Source organism: Drosophila kikkawai, chromosome 2L (genome assembly GCF_030179895.1).
Source record: "Drosophila kikkawai strain 14028-0561.14 chromosome 2L, DkikHiC1v2, whole genome shotgun sequence".
NCBI lineage: Eukaryota > Metazoa > Arthropoda > Insecta > Diptera > Drosophilidae > Drosophila > Drosophila kikkawai.
In genome coordinates this window covers 9,973,520-10,000,576 of record NC_091728.1, presented here as the reverse complement: position 1 = coordinate 10,000,576, position 27,057 = coordinate 9,973,520, and the positions used below count along the sequence as shown (strand labels likewise).

The following is a 27,057-nucleotide window of genomic DNA, read 5'->3' as shown; positions in this document are numbered from 1 at the left end:
GGATGGCAATTACAAGGAATTTATTTAAAATTCATGTATAAATGCCAATTGCAGGTTTAGCTGGTTTTCAGGAAGAAAATTAATGGCTTTAAAAGTTAGTACACTTTTAAATTTCATCTCTATTTAGTTGGGTTTTATACATAAAATAGATTCAACTCTTAGTTCTTACAGATTTTGGAATAAAATACTAAAGGATATATAGGTGGAAGTTATATAGGTGGAAGTTATTAAAGTTAAAAAAAAATTTAAAGTTATATGAATTGGTAAATTTATATAGAAAAAAAAGAAAGTTAAAAATACTCTTTCATACTTTTTCTTTATAACTAATTTTTAAAAATATAAGAGTACTTTTGTCTTGAAGAAATAATAAAATAAAAAATAAACAATTTTCAAAATACTTCGATTTTTCGCGGTAAAACATCGGAATATCCTTGAGAAACCTCGTGAAACGACTTTATGATAGCGTTGCCAGAATTTGCCAAAATGTTGGCAATAGTTTTATACATTTCTTTTACCTAAATTATGCTCTACAATCTTTTATACCCTACTAGAAACCGTGAAAATATATGTACAATTTTCAAAAAGCTGTCCAAAGCACAAAAGTGAACCATGTTTTTGACATGCTTTTGCAGATCCATGTTTTCCACCCTTTTATAAGACATTATAAAAGCACTTAATAAAAAATAATATAAAATTTAATTCAATCTCTTAATTAAAATAATTTAAGCCGTTTAGTAAACAATAATTTGACTGTTTTGTCATCTTTTTCGACTGTAGACCTCATTCAAGCCATTTCACAAACCAAATCTTATTTTCTGTTAAAATTATAAGAGTTTTAACAGTAAACTGTACAGTCGTATTTGGCAAATAAATATATATTTTTAAAAAATAGATTTAATAAATAAAAAAGTCAAGTAAAAATTAATTGTTCTAATTGCTAACTTGTAAGTAAATTCATACATAATTCATATTTAATTACTTTAAGCCCAAGTAATTCTTGGGGTAAACAAGGCTTACACCTGGCAACCTTCATTATAAATTAGTCACTTAGGATTTTGTTAGCGAGAAATACAAATATATTTCAGGATAAAAGTGCCTGAAGTTGGCAGGTAAATCACCCAAAAGAGGTAGCAAAAATAGTCCCCGTTCCCTGTGACCCTGTGGCAATCTGCATTCTGCGGAACTTTTTGACAATAAACATTTTGGCCAAAAGCAACAACTAGCATGCACGACACTTCTGCCGACATCTTAGCTGAGAGCAAGATTACCAGCAAAAATTCTGTCCTGGGGACTCTGCTGATTTTCCTTTTGTTTTCCCTTGGACTTTTCATGCCTGTGCGCATATTTTTATGCGGGAAAATTTTTCAATTTCTGCAATTGCAACTTTTGTGTTGCTGCTGCTTGTTTTTCCGCTCTCGTTCTCCCTATTTTTTCGGCGACTTTTGTTTAAATTATGCATACAGAAGTGTCGCAGCCACTTAGAGAAAGGACCGAAGAGGAGAAGGCCAGGGTATAGGGGCTGGGTGAGAAAAGTTTGTCAGCGCTTGGGCAGTCGCTATGGATTTTCCGCATGAGAAATACTTTTAACACTTTCTGTTTGCCTTTTCCAACAAATTGAAAACGAAAATAAAGGATTATAGGCAATGGGGTACAGACTGGAGACTCCGGACAGGTCAGGGTTTTGAGCCGGAATCCCCGGCAGATTTATGTCCTGTGCGCCAGAGATTTGTGCTCCTTGTCCTCCTCCTTCTCATGCTGCTGTTGCTGATGCTGCTGCTGTCGCGACAAAATCCTTTACACTTTATTAATTTTATTTCGCTGTCTCGCCTTTGATGATTCGCAATTTCACTTAACTCTGCACTTATTTTTCGCCTGCTGACGCACTCGAGGCCTTCTCGTCACCGGCATTATCCTCTTCCACATCAGCGGTCCGCGATTAATGTAGGAGCTGCGGTTAATTGCCAGCAGCTTGGCTCGATTGAAGCCATCCCAAGTGCGAAACACTGACGAGTGAGCAGTCAATGGGCATTACTTAGAGTCAATTAATTATCTGGGTTGTTCGCGGCACTGAGGGGCCTAAGATAATGGCGTTTAAATTTAACTTAATTCGAGCTACCTTAATCTGAAGTAGATAACCCAGGCAGGTGTTAAGTAATCAATTTGATAAACCGCTTTGATAGTCATCGGGTTTTGGGGTAATTGGGAATGTTTATGTAGGGGGTTACGTGCGAATGTACGGTGTTAACTTTGATTTCATTTTAGAAAAATACTTGTGTCAAGGGGTGATTCTTTATCTATATGAGTAAACTGGTTTATATAGAAATTGATGGTGATTGGTGGCTACCATGAGTCATTTTTAAATATTTATACAATCTCTGCACAATCTCTGACACCGTAACATAATATTTGCTATCACAAACTGTCAAGCAATCTTTTCGGTACATTTAAGTTTAAAGTTTTCTTTTAAATTAAATAAATACCATTCCACCAACCAATAAAAATCCTTCCTATCAATGCAACATCTCCTTTGCTTATCGCACGAAATAGTTCTGCCGAGTCGCCACCTACAACCCACTGAACCGCATAAATCATCATTATAAGCATATTTGCAACTGTCCCCAACTAAACCGCCAAACAAGCAAACTGGCGAGGGGAACAGTGCTAATTACTGTAATTTCGCCAAGGGCCAGAAGGGGCTGAGAGCACTGCTAACCGCGTCATCCAGCCAGCGATAATTTTTGTCAACAAACCGGCGCAGAGTCTGGGAAACAAGAAGCAAAAAAATAAAAAGGGAGAAAACTTGTACATCAGAGGGGCGTGACCAGACAAAGTTAAGGGAATGGCTGAGATAACCCGACCAGCAGACAGTTCTTAACTGGCAATTAGTTTGCCCACATTCGCCATTCTGGCTGAAACGAAGGATAAAGTTGAGTGTTTAGTTATCTGTAATTAATCTGGATGTGAATGTGGCTTTTAAGGGATAACTACAACTACTTTTTATAAAAATATTTCCTTTATTATTATCTAAATCCACATTAATTTTTATTAATTCCCTCATCATAGGCCTTACTGTAGTCTATAACCATATCGTTGATAACCTTCTTGACCTCAGTGGCGAAAATAAAGTCCAAGTGGCCCCATGTGGGATCGGGCACCTCATGCAACAGGGCCAGGTTGGGCAGAAGCTCGGGTAGCCGGGAAATGTCCTGCTTGTTGGCCGAACCATCCGCCAGGCCGTAGTACAGATACAGCTCGGAGGTAATCTGCCCCAGATCATATGGCGGAGGCTCCGCCACTCCATAATACTCCAGGTTCTTGCGACTTCCCCAATCGTACAAGCGGAACTCATTCGAAGCATAGGATTGGATGAAGTGAATGGCCTGGTTGGAGGAAATCCCAGCGGGATGGGTCTCAGCGATTTGCGGGAGCAGGGTCTGCGGGTAGGTTATTACAAACCTTAGATGAGATATTTAATAGCAAAACTATGACTCACCGCGTTTAGATTTCCAATCTCAGGACCTCCCCAGAGCAGGGCCAGGGTCTTGCAGTAGCTCAGCAGAAGAGGCTGATTGCTGCAGGTGGTGTCCAGCAGACGTTGAATAAACTGATTCTGGGGCAGGAACACTTGGTTCTCCAGGAGGGTAGTACCCAGACCTGGAGTTCCAAAGACGGGAGCCGTGGCCACGATCAGACCCTCCGTAGTGTTTCCCATGAAGACGGGCGGGGCCAGCATGTGAGACGTCTTGATCTTGTCATTGTACTCCGGCCGGTAGGAACCCATTACGAAGAAGGAGGTGCAGCCCTGCGAGTGGCCCACATAGTGCAAGGCCTTCTCCCCGGTCACCTCCAGGATGTAGTCGATCATTGCTGGAAGATCTATGGAGCCGATCTCGTGCCAGCTAAACTTCCAGAAGTACGGATGCTTCACGTCCCGCCTGGTGTTGTTCCTCGAGTACAGGTTGCCCCGCGCATTGCCCAGCCAGACGTCGTAGCCCGCGTCCGCATAGTTGTACGCCAGCCCGTCCTCCGGACCATTGAGCAGGAAGCAATCCGAGCAGCTGAACAGGCCGTGCATGATGAGCACCACCGGACGCTGTTGGGCGCCATTGTTCAGGCTCGGCGAGTGCGGGATGCGAAACACATTCAGCACATAGCCGTCCGGAGTCTCCACGAAGTGCGATTCGGCCGGGTAGCCGTGCGCTTCAATGCGCTCCGCCTGCAGCGAAAATCAAGCTTAAATCGGTTAAGGAAACTATAATAGTTGAAGAGCCGAGACCAAGGCAAAGATGAACTGTTATGAAACAGCATTAATTTAATTTTCCTTAATTAATTCCAGCTCGAAGGATTCTTTAACCCACCGAAGTCTTTATAGCCTTGAAGGGTATATCGATGAAAGGATCAAAGTCATCGAAAGCTGCAGCTGTGGCCACAAGGGCCAGTATTAATAATGTTCCTCTCAGCATTTGAACTACTGCTGTCCACTTTGGTCGTACGACTGAGTATTTTGCAGAATATTTCTGAAGAACCTTTAGCCCAATCTAATCTATTGATAAAAAGTCGAGTGAGGCTATTTATTAGTGTTTCCTTGATACCAGCAAAAGGCAGCGTAAATCCAAGATTTTTATACTTCTCGGTGTCCATTTGGATTATTCCTGGTGATTATCGCCCATTTGATATAGTACCTAACCAAGGGGGTACATTTTTGAGGGCAATGATAGTGTTAATTGTTTTATGCCTTTCAATGGCTATAAAGTTAATACAATTAGGAGGTACTTAGTGGGGGGTTCTGGCACAACTGAAGTAAGTATATAATAATTATAAATGAGCTATTATAATTCATAGAAAAATATGTAGTAATTTATTTTTAAGCAAAAGAAAACCGGTTCCTTAAGCTGGATAGTTCGTTTACTTTATTTTTATTACTCGTAAATTTCGTCAATGATTTAAAGAGCTTTACCTACCTCCGCCTAGTTCAAGGTCTTTGTGACTCTTTTGAACCATTTTAATTAGCTTACTCTCCATTAGGTGCACTGCTGCTATTCACAAAATACCCTCGACCCTTACAAGCCCAGGACAATGGCGTTCCCTCCATCCTTCTGATTGGAAAAATCAGACGGGTAAAACGGTGAGGATTGCAAATTTCAGAACACGCGTATCAACGAGTTGCGCCTGACTTGCTGCGATTTTTGCATTATGTCAGTGAATTGTAATGCGGCGAGATAGCGAGCAGCAGAGCGGTGCAGCAGGAGAATGGTTGGAATTGGGGGTGGCATTGGTAGGGATGTGGGTTGCGGGAGGAGTGGGGTGGTGGTGACTGCAAGATGGGAAGCCTCTGCGAGATTGGCATTAACTGGGCCGAAAGCCACAAATTGCGAGCTTCGATGACTGCCGCTCTCCACGAGAGTCCTGCGTACACAGAGAAAAAACTAAATAATAATCAACATTCAATAAAATATTTGCATACTTTTAGGTGAATGTGTAATGTATTACATTCTTGTATTATACAGATTACAGATAACCTTTTCATTCTCTGGAAAAGAAGGGTACTTGGTGTAAATTTTGTGAAATTTTCAATAGCTCTTGAAATTTCTATACATTTTAGTAGACTTTTTTCAAAGTGTACTCCTATCGAGTCCTGTGATGTATGTATGTGTATATGGGTGCGGCATTGTCACGGCTATGTCGGCGCCGACGGATGCTCGGAGGAAGGATAGATAGACCGAACCAAACGTAAATGCGGTTCATTGAAATTACGTGAAGTGCCGACAGTGGGGGGATGTATCCTCGAAACGAGGAGCGAGACAGCTCAAAGAGGAATATATTTTGTCGAAAATGCAAGCAGCACAACAAGAAAAAGTATATATTAAAATATAAAACATCAAATGGGTGATATTTTGCTAAAAATTAATTGGCATTGAGTAACCATACATGTTTTTGGTAACAAAAAATAACAAGCTTTCACCGTTGAATGCAAACATTTTTGTTGAAACCTAATTCTAACGAATAACTAGTATAACAAAAATTACTCATCAACAAATAAATATAGTCTTAACTATTTCCAATAATCTCTTCCTGCTCGATAGTCCATTTAAACACAGTTTCACTTCACATTGCATCAACACAAAAAAATCAAGACATGAGAAATCGGAAAATAACAGAAAAAGTGTTACTATTTGTACGTGGAAAACGAAAGAGTGAAAGAAAATCCTCAATTTTCTTCTGCTCGTTTGCTAAATGCTTTTGCGGCGTCTTCCTCAGCTCGTTTTCTGCTTGCTCGGCACTTTCCACTCGAAATTCAATTAAACAACTTAATTGGCTGCCTGATGAGCGCCAATTGTTTGCCAAAATCCATTTGGATTGCATACAAAAAATGGTTTTCTTTTTTGTTATGTTTTTCCTGGGCTCACGACAATTTTTCCACCCGCCAGCTGGAATCGTGACTTATCATAAATCTAAAGTTGCGCCATGCAATACCCCTAGACGTAAGCACAAACAATAACGGTGGCAATAGCACCAATAACAACATCGTCATCAATGTGTCAAGTTTGTGTTAATGGCCGAGTCAAAGAGCCACTTACAAGCCATCTGCCCAGCCAATTCAACCTGCCCCTCAAAGTTGTTTTTCTACCTTGCCATTATATTTGCTTTCCCCACTGTCAGGGGTCAGGGCAGAGTTGAATGTCAAATTTGCACATATCCATATGGCTTTACAAGCACTTGTCGTGTGGCTTATAGTACTTGCAAATGCAACACCTACAACAAATGGAAGCCTTCGCATTTATTTCAATTATTATACAATAAAGTGTAATTTTAAACATTTCAAATTTCAAGACAATAAAATACGGACCAAGGACCATTGAACTTGAGCCACTTGTGAGTAATTTATAAATTGTGATCAAATTGTGATACAGAAAACTAGAGATAATTGGCTCAATTATTGGTTTTTGCGTTCAATGAACATGAAATACGTGTGAGTAACATAGTAGAGATACATGAAATATGCTTTAAGATTTAACAATACAATTTATATTCAATATTAAAAACTAATTTCTTTTAACATTTTCCTTATAGTTTACCTATCTGACCTTCTTGTAAGCCCAGCATTGTCAAGGCCAAAAGCTAGCCACTTGCAGCTACCATGATTTGCAGACATCAAGTTGCATGATGGATATAAGAATGCAATATTTCCAGTAGAATAATTTTGCGCATTTTCCCCTTAGCTTCCAATGATGCTATTGAAGAAGTACTGCGAGTATGCATATGGCATGGTATCTATTTTATATAAACATATATTTTTTTTGCCTTGCCTGCAATTGACAAGCACAATAAATTGTGAAATATGGCCGTTGCCTTGCCAGGCTCCTCCACAACTTCATCCTTTGCTCTCATCTGGCAAAATATTAAAATGTAGCTATGCAGGCGTCCCAAGGATGGCCAGGATATGCGAGCGGGCGTGTGAATGAAAAATAAATATATGCAATAAAATAGAAAGAAAGTTACATTTTGTAGTGCATAACTTTATACTCTAAAGAAAGAACATTTTAAAAAATAACACTCAAACAGTATGAAATACTAGCATTTTCCGAAATATAAACTTTTCAGAGAAAACTTTATTTAATATTTAAAATAAATACTTGATTTATTTTACAGAATCCATTATTTCGTTTTGAAATATTCTTTTTCTGTAGAGTGTAGTTATGCGGAATCATAAATTCCAATAATATGCAGAGTTAGTGGCAGGAAGGACGCTCCCAACACTTTGGCATCCATTTTAAAAGATAAATTGCAACCGAATATCGTTTCATTTGTTTCAGCTTTTAACCCTTTTTTTAAGTGAATGATTTTTCATATTTGTATGCGAATGTGTGGTAAATTGTTGCGTCCATTAAATTGCATTTAAAATGTGCATACTCAACATCACCGCCGCATCAGTCTCATCAGCACCCCACCAGGTGTCGTGACGTGTCAGTGACAGAGGGACAGCCGGACGGGTGGACAGTCGGACAGGTGACAACACCGCAGAAAAGCAAGCCAAACATGTGTCGGGCTTTAATTATGTCATAACATAAGCCGGCGGAGGCGAGGCAGCCGGTTGGAGGGCCCAACATGATATGGCTGTTCGTTTGAAAAACTCACGAAAATACTCAATTTGCATTTGTCCAACAATAGAAACGCGCTATTAAATTCTGCATTTGCCTATGGCATCGTTACAAAATGCAATCGAACTGAGTGGAGTCATATGGAAATGGTCTGAATTTACATTTTACAATTTCAAGCGGTTTAGAGCACAAACTATAAACAATCCTTTGATATTTAGTTATTAAAAGGACTATTATATATGCAGCTTTTATACTTGTAACATCAATTAATTTTCTACAATCCAAGGGATTTATTAATATTATTACAATATATGATTGTAGTTTATTGAACAGATATTAACTGAGTCTTATTTAAAAATCAGAAATGTGAGAGCATCCACTCTTTAGATGTTGTTTGTATGTTTTTTGGATAGAACTTGTGGGGAAAACAATTTAAAAATAGTACTTTTTGTATGAAAAGCTAGTGATATATTTAACAATTATATAATAAAATTATTTGTTCAGAAATTGATATACATATTTTCAATATAACTTTAAAGTCTTTGCAGATTGGCTCCCAATCTCTGTCTTCCCTCACCCAAATTGACACCAGTCAAAGTGTCATCATTTCACATGACTTTCGATACTTGGTGCTTTTTCTTATTTTTCGGTTTTGCCACTTATGCCACAAATGTGTTAGCAACTCCTGCCGCCCTCATGCCACCCATTTCCACCCACCAGCAACATAAACAGCAGCAACTAACTCATGCAAAACCAATTAGGTGCGGTCGTTTCGCATCGCAACTTCAACACGATGATGCATTGTGGACCGCCCACCCCCTCCCGCACCCTCTTTCCATAGCATTTTTAACCAAGTTTTAATTATTGCGATGTATGTAGCTTTTTTTTTGGGATATACATACAACTGCGGTCAACATAATAGAACTAATTACAGCTTAGGGCCAATGATTATTTGTTTTATTTGAAACATCAATTAGGGCATATAGTTTCTTTAAGCTTACAGAATGTATAGAACATAATGCTATTAGTAAACTGTTTTATTTAAACAGAATTATTAAAATTACTTAAGTCAAATTTTAGCTAATAGAAAACCAAAAACAAGTTTCAATATAAATATTACAACATTTTTTAAAATTGGTTTAATCTCTGTGGATTATACATAGATAATAAGTATTCTTTTAGAATCTTAAAAGCCTTTAGTACTTTTAAGAATAAAAACAAAATTTAATAAAAAATTTTTAGTGCTATAATTTACACCGCAACTGTTTAATTTTAAGCGATTTTCTGAGCTGCTCCACAACTGATTTGAGCGAAAAATGCATCTTGAAATATATCACTTTTCGTGCCTTTTCTGCATTTATTTGTTAGTTTTTCTTGTTGCTTATTTTTTTTTTTAATAATCTGCAATCTCGAAGCCTCTTCTTGGCCAACTCTCTCATCTCGCCTGCTCATTAACGGGAAGAGCCGCTCGTGCATTGCATTTCGAGTGGCAGTTGAAGCTGCTGGCAGTTGCTGGCTGCTTCTGCTTAACTGGGTTTTCGCAAAACTCAAACTTCTTGGCACCTCAAGATGTTGTGCCAGTGTTGAGCAATTTGCAAACGCTCACTAATTGTTGCTGGGCCAAATGCTCCCCAAGTTGTTAGTGTGTGTGAGAGTTGTGTTGACTGTAATTGAATTGCGGAAGCGTTCAGCGGAATAAGTGCCATTATTTTTCGAATAGAGCAGCCTCGCGGAACAGGGCATTACCAAAAGGAACTTTAAATGATGCCAAAAGGAGGTTGGAAAAAAATTAAAGAGAGAAATTTCTTAGAGTTAAGGTGGATTAGGGTGTAATACTTAAGCGAAGATGAGAGCTTTCTAAGCTATTTAGAAATTTTTTATTTATTAATGAAGGAAATCTCTAGGGTTCTTGAAATCCTAAAAAAATTTAAAATGTTACATCTTAAAAAAACTAAAAACAACTTGAATTTTTATTCTACAATTCTTATTATTGACAAGTTGATAATTAAAGTAACCAAAATTAATATTTCCCCAAAAAAATATTCAAAATTAAAAATAAAACAAAGGTACCTATAAAATGTCCCAGATTTTAATAAACTAACTAGTAATATCAGAAGCATTATAATTAAGTTGATTTTAAATAGTATATATAATTCCAAGCATGTATTCTTGTATCTTTGTGATTTATTTCGTGTAATTTAAAATCTTTTAAAATTTCTATACAGTTTATGTTTGCTAAAACCTTCATAAAGAATTTATTTAATATTTATAAACAATTATTAATACAAAATAAACTATTCAGCCCACAAACCAAACCCAAGCCTATGTCAAACTTGCTGCAAGTTGAGCGTCAAACCAGTGGCTCGAGCTTCGAAAGGCCAACTCTTATACGCGCCTAACGGTCATGCATTGCAGCGTATAAGAGTGCCAAGGAGAAGTGTCTTAACTTACTGCCGACATGCACAATCCATTAAGGATAAATGCATTCGGAAATTACAGCATAAAAAGGATAAGCGGTACAGGCAGTGACAGGGAAGGATATACCATTTAAGTCCACTTTCATCTGTTGCTCCTGACTGTTTCATTAAGTGCGGCGGTAAAGCAAACAGTTCGACCATGCAAATTACGCGTAATATAAAATAATAATAGTTCGGCCAACGAGACAAACAACTGGATGACAGTGAAAATCAATTAAGCGGCATTAAAAATAAACTAATTTGGCGGCTGTGGCTCTGAAATTGATTTCAATTGAGTAATTTGAAGCCAGCGAAAGCAATTTCCCCCGACATATAGTAGTATATAGAGTGATTATCCAGAGGGATACCCGCGTTTGTCAATTGGTAACATAATAGGCTGGTTATACCAACAGGCTAGACAATGGCCCTCCGGGGTGTTATAAAACGACAGAAGTCGGTTCCCTCTGGCTGGGATGTTACCTGAACTTAGGTTAGGTATCGGACCAGCCGTCGGAGTTAGGGGAGCCAACTGTTGATATGCCCGGCTGGGCAAAGAGTTTCGCATTAAAATTTACCGACCGACTTAACTCGAGCGTTACGGGTGCGCGAGGAATGGGGGATTTTGGAGGGGCCGGGCACTACTAGCTGGGCAGTGCTTACTTTGGCACTTGTGATGCTTCGGCCGCACGGGTTTGGCTCATGCCAAACACGTTTACCGGTAGCTGCACTCGGAGAAATTCTGAAGGTTGTAGCGGGTCTATAAAGGGGTAAATATATGTGCTTAATAATATTTCTAATAATTTTAAACTGAGTGTATTTGTCATGAAACCTAACAGTCTTTTAATGAATTAAAAACTTATTTTTTATAATGAAGAAACCATACAATTTCTCACTTTTAAAAACCCCTATAATTGCTATGACATTACTAAGTATTTCTTAAGTTAAAAAAACTCTTTTTATGATTAATTTATTATCTAATTTAATTTTCCTTATTCCCAGTGTAAGCCCGCATTTTGAACGCCACTCACTCTGGCCTAGTGCCGATCCATTCACCCATTTCTTGTGCGGACTTTAGGAGAAAGGGGCCTCGGGGCAGGGGGACAGCCCTTAGCCACCTTTCAATACGGCGATAATTACTCCATTTAAGGCAGTACCCCAACTCCCCCTTCGCTGATCGGACCCACCCGCCTCACCTGGCAGCCAATCAGTGACCGACTGCTGCGGACACTCACTCTGCCCAGCGTGTGCATAAATTAACAATGGCAAAATGTGTGTCGACCGACATTCCTAATCAAATTCAAATTCAATATGCATTTTGTTTCAACTCGCCAAAGGTGTGTGCGCCGGGAATGGGAGAAATTGTGGTTGCTAACAGAAGAACCAGAAGAAACTCGAAAAGTTGATTGTACCGAGACCCATGGAAAAGACAATAAAATGGGCAAACTAAATGACCAAAAACACACACAGAGATAGGGAATGAAGGAAAAATAAAGGTAAAAGAAGGGAAATTGTATAGTTTATATAAAGATGTTTGAATACTCTTACATTGTTTAACAAATATTGAAATAAGAAATAATAAATATACATTTTACAAAAGTCCAATATTTCCTATACCATTTTCTTTTGAATTAAATGTAATTATAAATAACTAGAAGTACATTTTTAATTTATATTTTTCCTATATTTTTATTAGTTCATCTACAAACCCTAGCTTTCAATTCCTATACCCTCACCTAACCGCTTTCTTATTTATATTCATGGTTTTGTGTACAAAAAAAGTTTCCTTAAAACTACCTTCTTTAAGAGTATTTAATATTGTATGCATTCGATGGAAATATTAAATGAATACCAAATGAGGACGAGAGTGCACACAGAACGAGCATTTGTTGAGCAGTCAAATATTAAAATGGCTCACCTACAGCTTGAACTTGGCTCCTTGGTTGTAAGGGGACGGGGACCAACCAGTTTGCTGCATTTTAAATGTGGCTACAAAAAAAATAACACCTTTTTGTTTGGGCGTAGCAGCTTTTAAAAGACTTTATTGATTTTAATACGAAATTAGAAGAAAATGGTATAAAAAGGGCAGCCAGAGATTCGGGGAAGAAGATACTAAGAAAAAAGAAACTGGGTTACAGAAACTAGGGTCTAATAATAATCAAAATTAAGATAGCCAGCAGGTTAATGCTGGGGCATAATTAGCTGGATCTTAGACTCAGATATGAAAATTTATTTAGGTTTATGTTAATGCGGACTAAGAGTTACCCGAACTTCAGCTGTAACAAAGGTAAATAACTTCTTACAATTTCAAAATTAATTATTTCACATTTCATTTAGCAAACCAGTTAAACAAAACCTGTATTTTATAAATCAAACATAGCAAGACTTTCATTATTAAGCAATGCATTTCTTAATAAAATTCGCGGTTTTATCAAGTTAAATATTTAACAATAAATTTAGCTTTTGGCCTGCCACAGGCTAATGAGCCAACATCCATTTTAACTATGTATTAATGGGCTAGCATAAAAAAAAAAATATATATATTTTGGCAATGCGAAATGCTTAAATATTCAATTAGTTATGTAAATTATGCAATGGCAGCCCCCATGCAAATAAATATCGTTTGTGGCATGGCAAACAACAGTTAACGGGTCTCCCTCACACTCCATTACTATTATTTATTATTTTTTTCTCCGAGCTATATTTGGCCAAAAGGAAAGAGACAAAAGGAAGCAACACCGAACTATGGCATTTTAAATTAGGCACAAGACATAATAATTCAGGAAATCGCCAAAATGAGCTGTCAGCCAAAGGAGAAAAATAATATAGAGATAAAATCGCAAGCGAAACCATTTTAAAAGGCATTTAATGAGAAGACCCTGAAGAAACACTTTCATTTGTAACTCATTAAAATCATAATGCCGCAGCATTATTACCATTACAATCATCTGTTGTCATTGTCTCTGGCCAAGGCCCCTATTGTCCATAAATCATGCAATTTCTGGCCTTTGAACTTCAACAAAAACGACATCACCCCATATTTTGCTCCACTAAGTGAATTTTAATTGTTGATAACCCATTGCGTAAATTGCTTAATGAGTGTTTTCCACTATGATTAAACTGCCTTTGAGTTGGTTATTACACTTTGGCAAAGTGTCAGCTGAAAAGGAGCTCTTTGTGAGCTGTGTAAAATATATTTATTTATTAACAATGCTGAACTCTATTACCTACCTCAATCTTCAAACAATTCAGTTTATTCTGGGTTCAATGCCTTCGGCCTGGTCTCCAGTCATAATCCACCTGTGTTTGCTTCTCTATTCGCTTAGCCTCAGGTACACAAAAAAGAGAAGGTAATACCGAATGCACTCAAATTAAATTTCGCGGCGGTGTATGGCCCATGGGGAATAGACCGAGTACAGCTGGTCAGAAGTTGACAATTTTTTGTATTACTCTTTTTTCCATTTTTTTTTTTGCTTTCTTCTTTTCATTTCTAAGCCCTGTGGAGGGTTTTTGTTTCGCTGAAAAAAAAGAAGTGAAAAAAAGCCGGGAGACTTTTTTGTTTGACTTTGATTAAAGTGCTTATTGGATTTGCTAAAAAAAAGAATATATATAGGAAAACAAAGGGAGCGCTGGTTCTGTGTATTTGTGTTTGTGTTTCAACGCAAAAATTGTGAACAAAAACGACGAATATTCTATGAAAATAGTAGTTTGACATTATTAATAATATTTTTTCAGAGGCATTGTTTTATGGAGTGTAACAGAAAATTGAAATAAATAATCTATTTAGCCTGTTGATATTTTAAAATATTTATATTAATTGATATTTTTACTCCTTAAATTATTATTTTAATTAATTTTTTTAAAATATAAAATAGTTCTCTTTTAAAGTTATGCCCTTTCTTGCCTTTATTGTTTGTGCGCTGACTCATCGTATTGTTTTTCAGTCTGGCTATTGTCTTTTCCAAGCTTTTGTTTAAAGCATTTTCTTCAAAACGAAATTTCCAAAATAGTTGAACTGCATTTGTGTAGGTAGATATAAGCAAATGCCATAAAAAATAGCTGATGATTTATGCTCGCACGAATGTTTCTGATTTGAGGTATGAATATTAATGTGACACTGGTAATGATTATGCGGCTTTAAAGAAATTGTAGTTTAAATGGTTATATGAATAATAACAAAGCAGAAACTATTATAAGAGATACAATATAAAACTATACATATTCTTATAATATTATTGTTTTTTAATGAATTACTCCCAACAGTTTTATTGTTATTTGAAATCAAACCAATCTATTTATAAGCCATACAACCTCTATAACATTTTATGAATCCCATAAACTCTCGATAATGTCTCCGCATAAACCCAGTGCACCCGAATCTGGCTCTTGGCCTGGCCAAGAAGCGGAGGAAGAAGATGCTGGCCAGGCAGGGAGGCAAAGGAATCGTGTTTGCACGCGCGCCTTATGCAATTGGCCCGCTGCTCGTTGTATTCATTCCACGCCAGTCTTGGCCAACTTGGCTTTTGGTGCTGGTGACGCTTTTGATTTACGTAAAGAGATGTGGTTTTTTGCCATTTTGGCTGCTGCTGCTGCTGCTGCTGCATCTTTGACGACCTTGACGACCGACACCAGATTGCGCAAACGAAGCAAACGCCAACCGCCTTCTAACTATGCCAGCAAACAGAAAATAAAAAGTGAAGATAAAGTTGAAGAAACACTGCTAAAGAAGAGGAGCTAAGAAAACATAGTTAAGACTAGGTTTCAGCTGGGACCTTTTTGGTCATTGCACAGTGGTTAAAGGTATGATTAGCAAGGCTTTACTCTTAATATTCCCTTGGTTTTAAATTTAAGATTTTAATAAAAGTAAACTGCCCGAATAATTACGTCTCAGGTTCAAGTATTATCTTAAATATTTTTGTTATTTTCCAACCAGTGTTCAATGGACAGTCAGCTTGACCACTATGAACTTGAGGGCTGAGGCCGCCAAAATGAAATGAATGAAGCCGGCAACTTTATGGCCCTCTTTGTGCCCGGGACCCAAGTTGAAGTTGAAGTCGGAGGCTTAGGCTGCGGCTTTTCATAAGCCTTTTGTCCGGCAAATCGTCTGCAGCAACGTGCAGCAATTACACGTGCAAACACAAATAAACCAAAAGTAACCGAGGCGAATGGTTATCGGTTAACGAAATGCATTGAAGCATTTAGTCTGCATGACATTGAATGTTTTTGAGGTTACTTGGATTTTTATTATTCAAGTTTCAGAGATATAAAGGTGTACGAGATGAGTGTAGAGGGAGAAAGTTTATGGTTATGGTATGGTGTGCACTTCAGTTGGAATGATAATGAAGCCTTTAATTAGGTTAGGCAATATTTAATCAAGCGATTACCAAATAAGTTGTGTTATTTTATTAATTATTAACTTTAGTTTTCAATTTATTTGTTGATTTTATTTTTACTCTTGTTGCAATTACAGTTCCTCATTTGATGTTCATATTAAGTATACGCCCCTTGGTTACTGAAATTTCCATTTAATTAGAACCTGTTCCTTCACCGAAAACGATTTTCCATATTTTTTCCATATTTTTAAGAGTAAGAGTTTAAGAGTTTAATAGTTGTTGCAATTACAGTTCCTCATTTGATGTTCTTATTAAGTATACGCCCCCAATTATCACGTATACGTACCAATTATTTCGTTCTTAGGCCCAAATATCTCTTGGCTCTTGGAATTTCCATTTAATTAGAACCTCTATAGAGGTATACCTCCTCCCCAAACAATGTCATAATTTCATTTTCGATATTCGCCCAAAACATAGCAATAGCATTTTGGCCATTTTGAGTGATTAAACATTGAAATTATAGCCAAATGAATGTGTTAAGTGCACAAAAGCATTGATAACTGGGGGAATGCATTTTAAATGATTAGTAGTCAAGCATTAACATTATAATTATTATTATAACAATGATTACTGTTACGGTTGCTGATATGATTTATGAAAAGCCGAATTTAATTATGCCGCCGCTGTTCGGGCCAATTGAATTAAATGCCTGCCAGACAATGATTGTTCATGGCTATTGGACCACTCCCCCCCTGGCCACTCCTCACTCCTCACCCCTTAACCCATTCATCGTTTATTTTGCGCCTCAATTAACGCCGGCAAAAGCAACAACAGCGAGCGGTGAAAACGCCAACGGAAAGGCCAGAGGAGAAATAACAACAACAATAGTAGCAGGCAGCATTGGTCAGGCCAGTGAAAAGCAATTTTTTTTTTTTTTTGGGAGTGAGTGCGAAGATAGCCGGGAATCGTAAATTTTGTACAATTTGAACTCGAAAGTCGTTAAATGTTACACAGGCCACAGCCATGGCAGAGGAGATGTGGCTGAGGAGTGCAGGGCTGGGCAGGCAGCTGGTTTCTGGTAGTGCACTTGGAGAAAATAGGTAATGAGAAGTAAGAAAAGAAATATTATTTATCAAAAAAAAACCTATGTAAAGCTTTATAAAATAAATTTTGTTTTTTTAATAAAAAAATATCAATAGAACTCACTTAAAAAGTGATTGATATAATTCGGTTACAAAATAGTTTATAATATATATAAATTTATTATTTTAAACAATTATTATTTTATTTTTAAATATTTTTTCAATAATTTAAACACATGTCAATTTCAGTTACCCACTTTTTTCCCGTGCACACGCACACCCCTTCTTTCAGCAGTGGTAATGGGTTGCAGGGTGCACTGAAAACATGAAAGCCAAACGTGAGAAATTGGGTCACTGGAGAAGGCATGGATGGCGTTGGCCCAAGAGGAAGGGGCTCTGGCGGGGAAGGGGCAATAGAAATTGCTTGCAATTGGATACTGCTGGACGGCCAAATGTATTCTGGATGAGAGCTGGGAAGCGGAGGGCTAAATGCAATGCGTGGCTTTCCCTTCGGCGGCTAAGTGAATTGCAAGAATTCCTCATTTTGCCCGACCTGCACTCCCCCTTACCAGCTCAAAGGCAATGCGTTTTAAGTGTGATAAGTAAATTTACCTTTTTTGGTTTGTTTTGGGTGAAACAGATGAAATTTCAGAGCCGAAACTTAATTTCCAGTTGGGTCAATTGAAGGAGCACTAAACCGAGTTGTTCTATGGCTTCCATCAGAGCTTAAAATTAAATTACATTGGATTTGCTGGAAAGCTGTTCTGTTACAAAACTATAATTAAGCAAATAAATAAACAAACTCGACTATTTATGGACTTAATTAATGCAACACTTTCTTATCAATGGCGGTATTTTGCTTGTAAGCAATTCCTTTCCACTTCACTTGGCTGCCATCATAAAAATGCAACGAATTTGAATAAAAAACACAACAATTCTGAATGGTTGAAACAACAACAACAAAAAAAACAAGGCGAAATGAAGAGCACGCGATAGGTAAATGTGTGTAGCAGACCGCAAGCGAATGCCAGCGGGCAATGTAAATTTCCTCCGTTAAAACCCCACTCCCCGAGCTCCATTTCCCGCCGTTTTTCTTGTAAAGAAAAGCTAGCGAAAATGTTTGCATTTTTGCTACGCCAAGTTTTGTTTGCACTGGAGATAGCGGTTTGGCTCCGTTCTCTACGGCAAAAGGGGAATCCCCAGCCTCCAGTTTGTTTCATCTTGGGCTTCGGTTAGCTATTTTTAGTGCATTACTTTTACAGTTAACACGCATGGGAGCTTTTCCATGTGTGTGTGTGCCCAGGATTTATTATTTTCTACGTGCATTCAAAGTAGAAATTTAAGAGTAGCAAATCATTTTGGATACACACACCCATACGGTTCGTACATGTTTAAAAAAAAAACTGGCTAAGGATGCTCGTGAGCGAGCCGAAGGATACTCACGCCCGCTCAAGTGGCTATTTATCCTTATTTCGCTGGAAAGGCGCACTAAAAATGTGAATAAAAATTCCCCGTTCGGCTTAAGTAGTTGAAAGCTTTGAAGAAGTGCAGCGTGGAAGGACCATACAAGGCTATTTATAAATGATTTTCTATAAAGGTCCTTGAACGTGCGCCTAGCTTGGCTTAGTGAGTTGTCTTCAAACTAAAAATTGGGTGTTGCTTTAAGTTAAAACTACAAAAAAAGATGACCAGAAAAGGTTATCAACTATGACTCTTCTTATAGTCCCGGAAAGTCTTGAGGTTTCCCATTTCCTCCATCAACTTGATGGGATTCCCTTTGATGCCCTGTCAACTATAAAAATTGAGCCACAAAGCTCAGGTCAAGGAAAAGGATCGTTATATTAAATCAGCTTTTCTGACAAGCCAAATTGATTCTTAATTAATTTATTTCATTACCAAAACGAAAAAATGCCAAGCTAATAAATAGTCAAAAGTGGGAGAAACGAAAAACCTCTGGCCAGTGCCAAACCCCAAGTCGAAAATATGTCATATTCCAGCAGCGGCTAAAGCTGGCATAATTTATGAAAGCATTTTTGCTCCTTTTTTTTTGCTCACAGGAATGTGCAAAAGGTTGAGCTGGGTTGGGCATTTGGGTCACAGGTGATGTATTGTATTTCACTGATTTATTGCTTTATTTATGCCTAGACAGAAGGCGATTTGTGTCACAGACAAGCGGGCCATGGCCAGAGCAATAACGAAAATAAATAATAATAATAATAATAACATTTCTAACTATTTGATTACATGTTGGACATACAACGATGTAAGTGCCTGCCATACCTATAAAATATATTAATAAATGTTTGTGTGAGCTGGTTAGAGCTTGGTTAGTTGTCTCAGTAATTTATGGCTTCAAGAAATTTAAACAAATTTCTATTTCTATTTAAAAATCACATTTAAAATACATTTCAATGTCTGTTCTGTGAGCATGTTGATTGTCATTCATTTTGTGTATTGATTAATGGGTTTTATATATATGTAATGGCACATTATTTTGTCATTTTAAATCTGCCATCGAATTGGGTCAGATTATTTATGAAAATGTACAGGCATCTGTTCGGGCGAGGCAGTTTTAACCTGGATGGGGGAAGGTCCTTAAAACCTCACAAGCTTTTCCACTTTCTACGTGATGTTGACGTTGTGGGGGTCAAATTTACCTTACCCACAACTTTTCGCTATCTCCCCGCTAAGCAGACATGGGTGAGGTCCTGAATAATGACCCTGGCAGCGGGTGTGTGGTCCTCCTCTTGGCCGCAGGCTCCTTCCAAGTTCACTTCGCTTTTCCTTTTTGTCTTTCCCCAACAAGACACCCACACTTCTCAGCACAAAATCCAGCCAGAAGCAGCAGCAGCTACCACTCTCCGTTTCCATGTGTCTGTGTTGACCACAAATTATGCACGTGGGAAGCCAAGAGCGGCCCAAACAATTGCACAGCTGTCCTTGAACCCTGGAGCTCCTAGCTCTGGCATTTTATTTGTTTGCGATGTGCACGCACACGCAGACACACACACACACAGATCCTACGGATAGAATTGATGTCCTTGCCGGGGATATAATATATGACGCTGGATCGTTTGCCCTCTACGTGTTTGAGTTAGCTGGCTTTCAAGTGTCAATCCAATGGGTGACAAAAAGCATTCAGAAAATAAGATAAAATCTATCAAATAGAAAAAGAGTAGAAAATTAAGAGAAATGAGGGGTAACTTGGCTATATATTGGCTTTAAAATAAGTAGAAATAATAGTTAAGAAGCAGAAAATATTTTAGTTAATAATAGAGCATTAATATTTTAAAATTAATAATATATTAAAGGAATTTCTAGAAATCACAGAGTAAAAATTACATATATTAATGGAAATCATCACCTACTCGTGCCTATATCTTCCTTCCTCTTCCTTTTCATATATTTGTTTTGTCAACAATCCATGCCTAAAAATTCAGTAAATTTAATTCACGAGTAACATTGAATCCGGCTAAATACTCGCTGGCTTCAATTCATTATTCAGAATTTGCCACAATCGAAATTGAAACCTCGCAATGTGTGGTCGAAGTTCATGTGGAACTATAGTTAATTGCGTTCGTGGGCAACCGGTTGGGCGCCGGTTTTGGCCATCAACCATCAATTTCATGTCCCTCCTGGCCACAAACATTTGTAATTTTGCATATGAAATTGAACTGGCAATGTTTTCCACATGCAAATACAAATTTGATTCTGATCGAAAGGACACAATGCGTATCAAAATTATAGATACCAACAGTTCACAGAGATAAATTAAAAAATCATTACAATTCCGCTAAATATGAAGCCCAAATGATGCCTTTGAAACTCTCTCTTATTTGTGTTTGAACCGGAAATCCGCAAATATTTACATACAAGTTAGTTTCCTGGGCAGGAAACAATTCAGCTTGAACCGAAATTAATCTCAATAAATACATTTCCATCTTCGCATTTGTAAATTGGTATAAATTTCCAAATTTACATAACATTTTCTAGTAAGGCAAGCAGAAAAATATGCGGAAAGAGAAGCGACCCAACACGTGTCTTCCTTTTGGAGCGGAAATTTAAAGCCAGGCCAGAAAATTTGATTCTATCACACGAGCAATTAAAGTTTCTGCTCGTTGAATTATGTACATTTCATTTTGCGAGGACGCTGTCATGTCAACGGCGATACGGGAGTGCCACCGAGAGCAAAAATTAAATCAACATTTTTCGTTTGAAGCGCATAAAATGCTGACCAAGTTATGATGTGCCAGCGAAAATGTTCACTACACTTTTTGCATGTCCTGCTGACCTACAAAATCAGATTAAAAATACACTGTTTTAATTACTATTAAAATGTATTAGTATTTAAAAGGCTTGAACTTACTTAGTGAGTGTTTTATTAACAATTTTCAGCCTTGGTGTGCGTGAAAATCTAAAGGCTAAAGATATATTTCTTAATTATTTTTAATTTCTCTTGGTCTTTTGCTGAAAGGTTTGCTTCTAAAAGGGTTTACTAAATCTATTTAAATTAAATCATTAACATATAACCAGAAACATGAAGTTATTTATCCAGCTTTACCTTTACCCAGAACCTAATATAATTAACTATCATTGCCCTTATTTTAATTGCTTAACTTAACACAAACAACCAAGCACAATATAAAATCACAATTCGCCAAGTCTGTTACTTCTTTCGTGTCTGCTGCTTCCTGTTAAATGTTTTCACCTAATAATGAAGAAATTTCATTAAAGTTGCCGCGGAAACTCCATTCCAGCCAGACAACCCCGATAAATCTAATTAACAACTGTTTTACAATTAAGCAGCGAAACTTTTTGCACGAAAACTTAATTGCAATATTAACTCTATATATATGTATGCACGAGATGGAGGACGACCTACTGGAAGACCCCGGGCAACAAAGTTCTTACGCTGATGGCTGCAGCTTAATTAAATTTTCGCATTGCAATTGTTCCGACTTTGGTGGCGGCTGCCTTTTGTTGAAATTTAACGCTCGTCACATGGTTAATTAATTCATTTACTTTCAGGCATATGTACCAACCAATCCGCCCACGAGAATAATGGGAGCAGAATGGGGCATCAGTGGAAGCTGGGAAAACAAAGTGGCATCGATTATGCTAATGGCCGAAAGGGGAAAGCGTGCTTAAAGCCCACACTTTGGCCGGGACTTAAGATTACTAAAATTACTACAGTGGAGGAGAATTGAAAGTATATTAAGCATCCTCAGAAGACCCTAATTCCCTCATCGCAAAGTTGGTGCTTCTGAGAACCATGAACCAGGACCATGACTACGTGACTTGGCGTAAATCAATTCGCTCGGCTGCCTCCATGCCATTATGAAATGCAATATTCTGCAGCATTTTGCAGAGGTGTGGCATCTACATATTTATAAAATGCACCTGAAACTGCTAACGATTCCAGCTAACGAGCGCCGCGTCGCTCATTTGTTGCCAATAAACTTGCACAAAAGCTCTAAACTTACAACTGCGCGGCAATAATGACGACAAATTGCAAAACGCAAATGCTGCTAGGTAAGAGCGTTCCTAGAAAATTTATAACAATAGAAAAAGTCGTTTGGCAAATTACGGCAGGACTTTCAGGCTTCCAAGTACAAATATTTCAAAGGAAGCAATAACTATTGAATAAATGGGTTTTATATAAAAAAAAATACTGTTCAAAAGGAAATTATAAACTAAAGTATATATACAAAATCATTTGTGTAAAATATTCATTAAAAATATTTCGCTTATTTCCTGTTTGCTGAAATAATTTAATTTAAATTTAAATCTCCCCAGCTGCCTCAAGTACAAGGACAATGAATGCCATCACAATTATCTTAATATGTCACGTACGTCGATCTGCAATCATAAATACCAATTAAGCCATTACAGAGCACTTATTTCCGGTGCTGCTGCATTGTGTCAACAGACGAGCGATGGAGAAATGTTGGAAAATCAGCTGGAAAATATATTTCTGCTGGGGAAAACTCGCCACAGAAAATGGTGGAAGGAATGGGAGATGAATGCGTTTAAAGGTGAGCTTGATGGATAACTTGAAAGGCGATTGTGACATGAAATATAATTATATGAGGATTGTGAATGAAAGATGGAGAAGCGAGTTGATTCGAAGATTATCCCTCTTATATGAAGACTGAATGTGGGGTATATTTGAGCTATATATGCTGTTGATATTTGTAAATAAATAATTGAATAAAATACAAAGCAAATTAAATAAAATTAAAGTCATAAATATTTCATTTATCATAGGCAATATATATGACATAAAGACATAATCATAGATGACACAAAATTAACAATAAAATCTCGAGGTACTTATTAATTAGTTTGGTACCTAATAAAAAGGAAAGAACCTCCTATGCAATTAAATTTTATAAAATTAAAGGCATTTACTAAGTTCAAATATAATAAAATATTATACCTCTTTTATTTAATTCCCGTTGCACTTCCAAGGGTATTAACATAGCTTATCATTTTCCTTAGTATTTACTTGTTGGCTGGCGTGATGCGTTGGCATTGTGAAGAGCTTTTTATGAGAAATTTATTAGCATATGTTTCTGCGAGCGAATTCCACATGACAACGATGATAATGATGATGATGTTGCTAAAGTCGTTGAACCCACAACTAGGTAGCTGCCACAGCTGCTTTATTACACAGAAACTAAAACTATAAAAATAGATAATCGATATTAAAAATGAATTCTTCGTTCAAATAAGGTTATTTAAGTACTTAGTGGTATTTATAATAATTTTTAATAATATTTAATATTAAAGTCATAAGCATAAAAAGGTACAAGTAAATTGGTTAGTATTTTTGAATAAGAAAATAACTGATGTCTATATTTATTTAGTATTTAAGAAACTCGAAATATTTTGTAATAATTGCTTAATTGCTTAATTATTATTTGTTTCTTAGGAATAATCGATTTCTCACCTTTAAGTAGTATGGTAAATGCCACATGTCGGCTACGTAATATTCTATAACTTTTTATAATGCTTTTTTGCAGTTCATAACTTATGATCTTCAACATGTCTGAGTTATAATACCCAAAAGGTATTGCCTTAAAAATCGCCACATATGTCAAGGTTATTTCTTTGGGTGCACAAGTCGTCGTTGTGATAAGGCAGACACTAATTCCTCGGCATGCCCCTGCAACAATGAAAGCAGCAACAAAGACACATGTGACGGAGGGGCATTGTGTATTTGCCACAAGGCTGAGCCAGCTGCCCGTCTCAGCTTTTTTTCCTGGCCCAAACAAAACCAACTCGCATGCCGTTTGCCTTTCACTTTCCGCTTGGCGCGCAAACAAACAAACCAGCCAGCCAACGAACAAACAAACAAACAAACATCGCCGAGTAGCTGGCTGGCTGGCCAGTCACGAAAGTGTCGTCTTTATTGCTGCTCGTTTTTTGCGTTTTTTGTTTATGGCATTATTAACCCGTTTTCCTAGTTTCTCAGGGCGATTACGTCGCCGCTCGCAGTCTAGCATAATATTGCAATTTACCTGGTCGAGGAAGCGACGGCACATAAGATGCACTCGGCGGTTCGAGTTCATTCACGGGGATGGGTTCGAAAGTCTCGGAATGGGGAAAGTGAATGGACGCGGAGAGAAGTGTCTTTAAGGTATTTAATTTCCGTTTTGGTAATAGAATTTCATGATAAAATGTTTAATTACTATGGCATATACATATAGGGTTTTAGCTGTAAAAGTATTATTCTTGTTAGTGCACAAACTAAAAAACATATGATTTTAGTTTTATTAATATTTTTACATACAAATAGTTAAACATAAGAATACTATAGCATACTTATACATCCCTTTTGGCTTGAAATTAATTAGATTTCTACAAAAAAACAAAATACTTTAATTATTATCAACACCAATTAAGATAGGAAAAATTTCTGGCACAACCCTTCAAACTGAAAACAAATACAAACTCATCCCCAGCATCCGGCATAATCAGCAGGGGTCCCTGAGGATAATGATAAGAAGCAGATGAGTCATTGGGCCAAAAACCTTATCAAATTCTCCCAGAAGTCTTTCGCATGGTTGGGATTAACAACAACACCAAGGGAATAGGTGGAAGGAGAGAATATTCCCCAAGGGAGAGATATGGGTGGAGCCCTCCTGCCTTATTATTTCCCAGCCAGCAGAGGCGACAAAAACCCCATTTTATGCAAATTTCTGTAAGACATCAGAAAGTCAAAATGCTAAGAAAAACAAAAATATTAATGATTTACCCATGTATAATCCATACAAATGGCACTACGGTGGGCGGTAGGTCGTCCTTGGGCATTAAGCTGCTCGGTTCAGCTCTTTCGCTAGTGTGCACAGACTTTTCCACCCAACTGTCATTGTCCTTTGTCTTGGGTTTTCACATTTTCGGGAGGGAATGGAACGTGACATATGCAAAAGGGTTTAGCGATTAATTTCAATACACAATATGGATATGTTTGAGCTATGTATGTACGGGTAGTATATCTGCTTTCGGTTATTTCTGTCCATTCCACTCGGTGTGTTTTTTGTGTAAATATATGCACGCTAATATGAATTTATGTTGCTCGCCTTATTGGCAGTCATCCAACGCGGTTGGGTTTAAATTGTTTCGACTCTGAGAATGAAAGGTTTACTTAATCGGATAGTGGGATATGGAGTTTGGAACTCAGCTTTAAAAAAGTTTTGAATATCATTTTCAGGGTTAAGTATTGACGAAACTCTTTGATATTTTCTTTCTTTGTTTTTAAGCAATATTGGTCAAGCATATATGACGTATATGTATACAAATTATAGGAGTTTACCATATGTATATGTTAGCTCGTAGCTCTAAGAGGCCCCATGAGAATTGCAAGTTCCCCCTATATCTTAATTATTTTTCTCCAAAATATTTGAATGCGCGGATTGGGAATAAACATATTTATACATATAATTTGGTGGGTATTTATTTTTGGAGCTCAGATCAAATCCACCTCTTAGCGAGTTCAGATTGAAAATGCGGAGAATTTTACTGTATTATTTTACTTTAGTTTCCTTTACATTAGTCGGTGGATACTATTTAACAATTATTCCAGACGATTATTGTGAACGGTATTTGAATGCCAGTAAATTAAGTGAAAAGAGTTGCCGCGAAAACGGTACATTCGTTATTACGAACGAATATAAACTGACAAGTAAATCATTCGGCGATTTAACTTTGAACTGGACTACAGAAAATGTTATCGAGTGGAATATCGTGCCAGTAACAAATGAAACAGGAAATATAAAGTTTTTGAAGATATTTGGCATTTGGGGCTCAGAAGATTCTAGATTTCTGCCAGGATCGTTTTATTTAAATAAACTTAATTTGTTTTTTGCTAACAAGTTCCAAATAAATGCAGAACACTTTGTGATTACCGAGAAAAACACTGATTACGAAGAGGGACCATTAACTCTAATGATTAAGTTTAAAGGATCTGTAAATGTAGGACCAATAAATGATTATGTTAATGCAAGCACGAAAAGAATACGGGAACTTTTAATTGCTGACATCTACGCTCCGGAAACCGATCTATGTGATTATTTCAAGTTTTTTAGGTGAGTTAAATACTGATCTGATTTTTGATAAAAATTCTAGAAGAGCTAATGTGTTTTGTTATTTCTTAATGTTTTAACAGTTTGCCAGAGCTACAGAAAAACTTAATGGAGTTGGAAATGTCAAATGTAAAAATGACAATGAAAATGGAATGTTTTAAAAATTATAGTAAGCTCATTCACATTTATTTTAAGGGACCATATGAACCCTTTGAGAACCTGACTGCCTTAATTTGCTATGAATCGAACAAATGCAATTTTACTGTTGGACTAAATGGCCTAAGATGTCCTGCGGACTGCGAGTGCTCTTACAGTTATCATTTTAGTGTTCGCTGCTCTACAACGAATAAGCTCAAACAAATTCCACCCCTACCCATCCCAAGCGATTATCAAATATACCTAACTTTTTCCCAGAATCAGTTAAGCCAGCTTCCGAACAAAACGTTGCCCGGCTACACGGAAGTCGTAGGGCTCGATGTATCTGGAAACCAAATAACCAGCCT

The 27,057-nt window shown here is 37.2% G+C and overlaps 1 protein-coding gene and 1 long non-coding RNA gene across 2 annotated transcripts; both read right to left on the bottom strand.

Annotated features, from left to right (window-relative positions):
* Positions 1–2,994: 2,994 nt before the first annotated feature.
* LOC108082118 (lipase 3) lies at positions 2,995–4,502 on the bottom strand. The gene is made up of 3 exons (XM_017177419.2): positions 4,359–4,502; positions 3,494–4,216; positions 2,995–3,434 (listed from the first exon to the last, which is right to left on the bottom strand). The coding sequence occupies exons 1-3, from the start codon at positions 4,461–4,463 to the stop codon at positions 3,036–3,038; spliced, it is 1,227 nt and encodes a 408-aa protein (XP_017032908.1). The 5' UTR covers positions 4,464–4,502; the 3' UTR covers positions 2,995–3,035.
* Positions 4,503–13,592: 9,090 nt separating this feature from the next.
* LOC138927913 (uncharacterized) lies at positions 13,593–14,122 on the bottom strand. Its single transcript, XR_011444367.1, has 2 exons — positions 13,784–14,122; positions 13,593–13,734 (listed from the first exon to the last, which is right to left on the bottom strand). It is a non-coding gene; the product is annotated as an uncharacterized lncRNA (long non-coding RNA).
* Between the last annotated feature and the right edge of the window lie 12,935 nt (positions 14,123–27,057).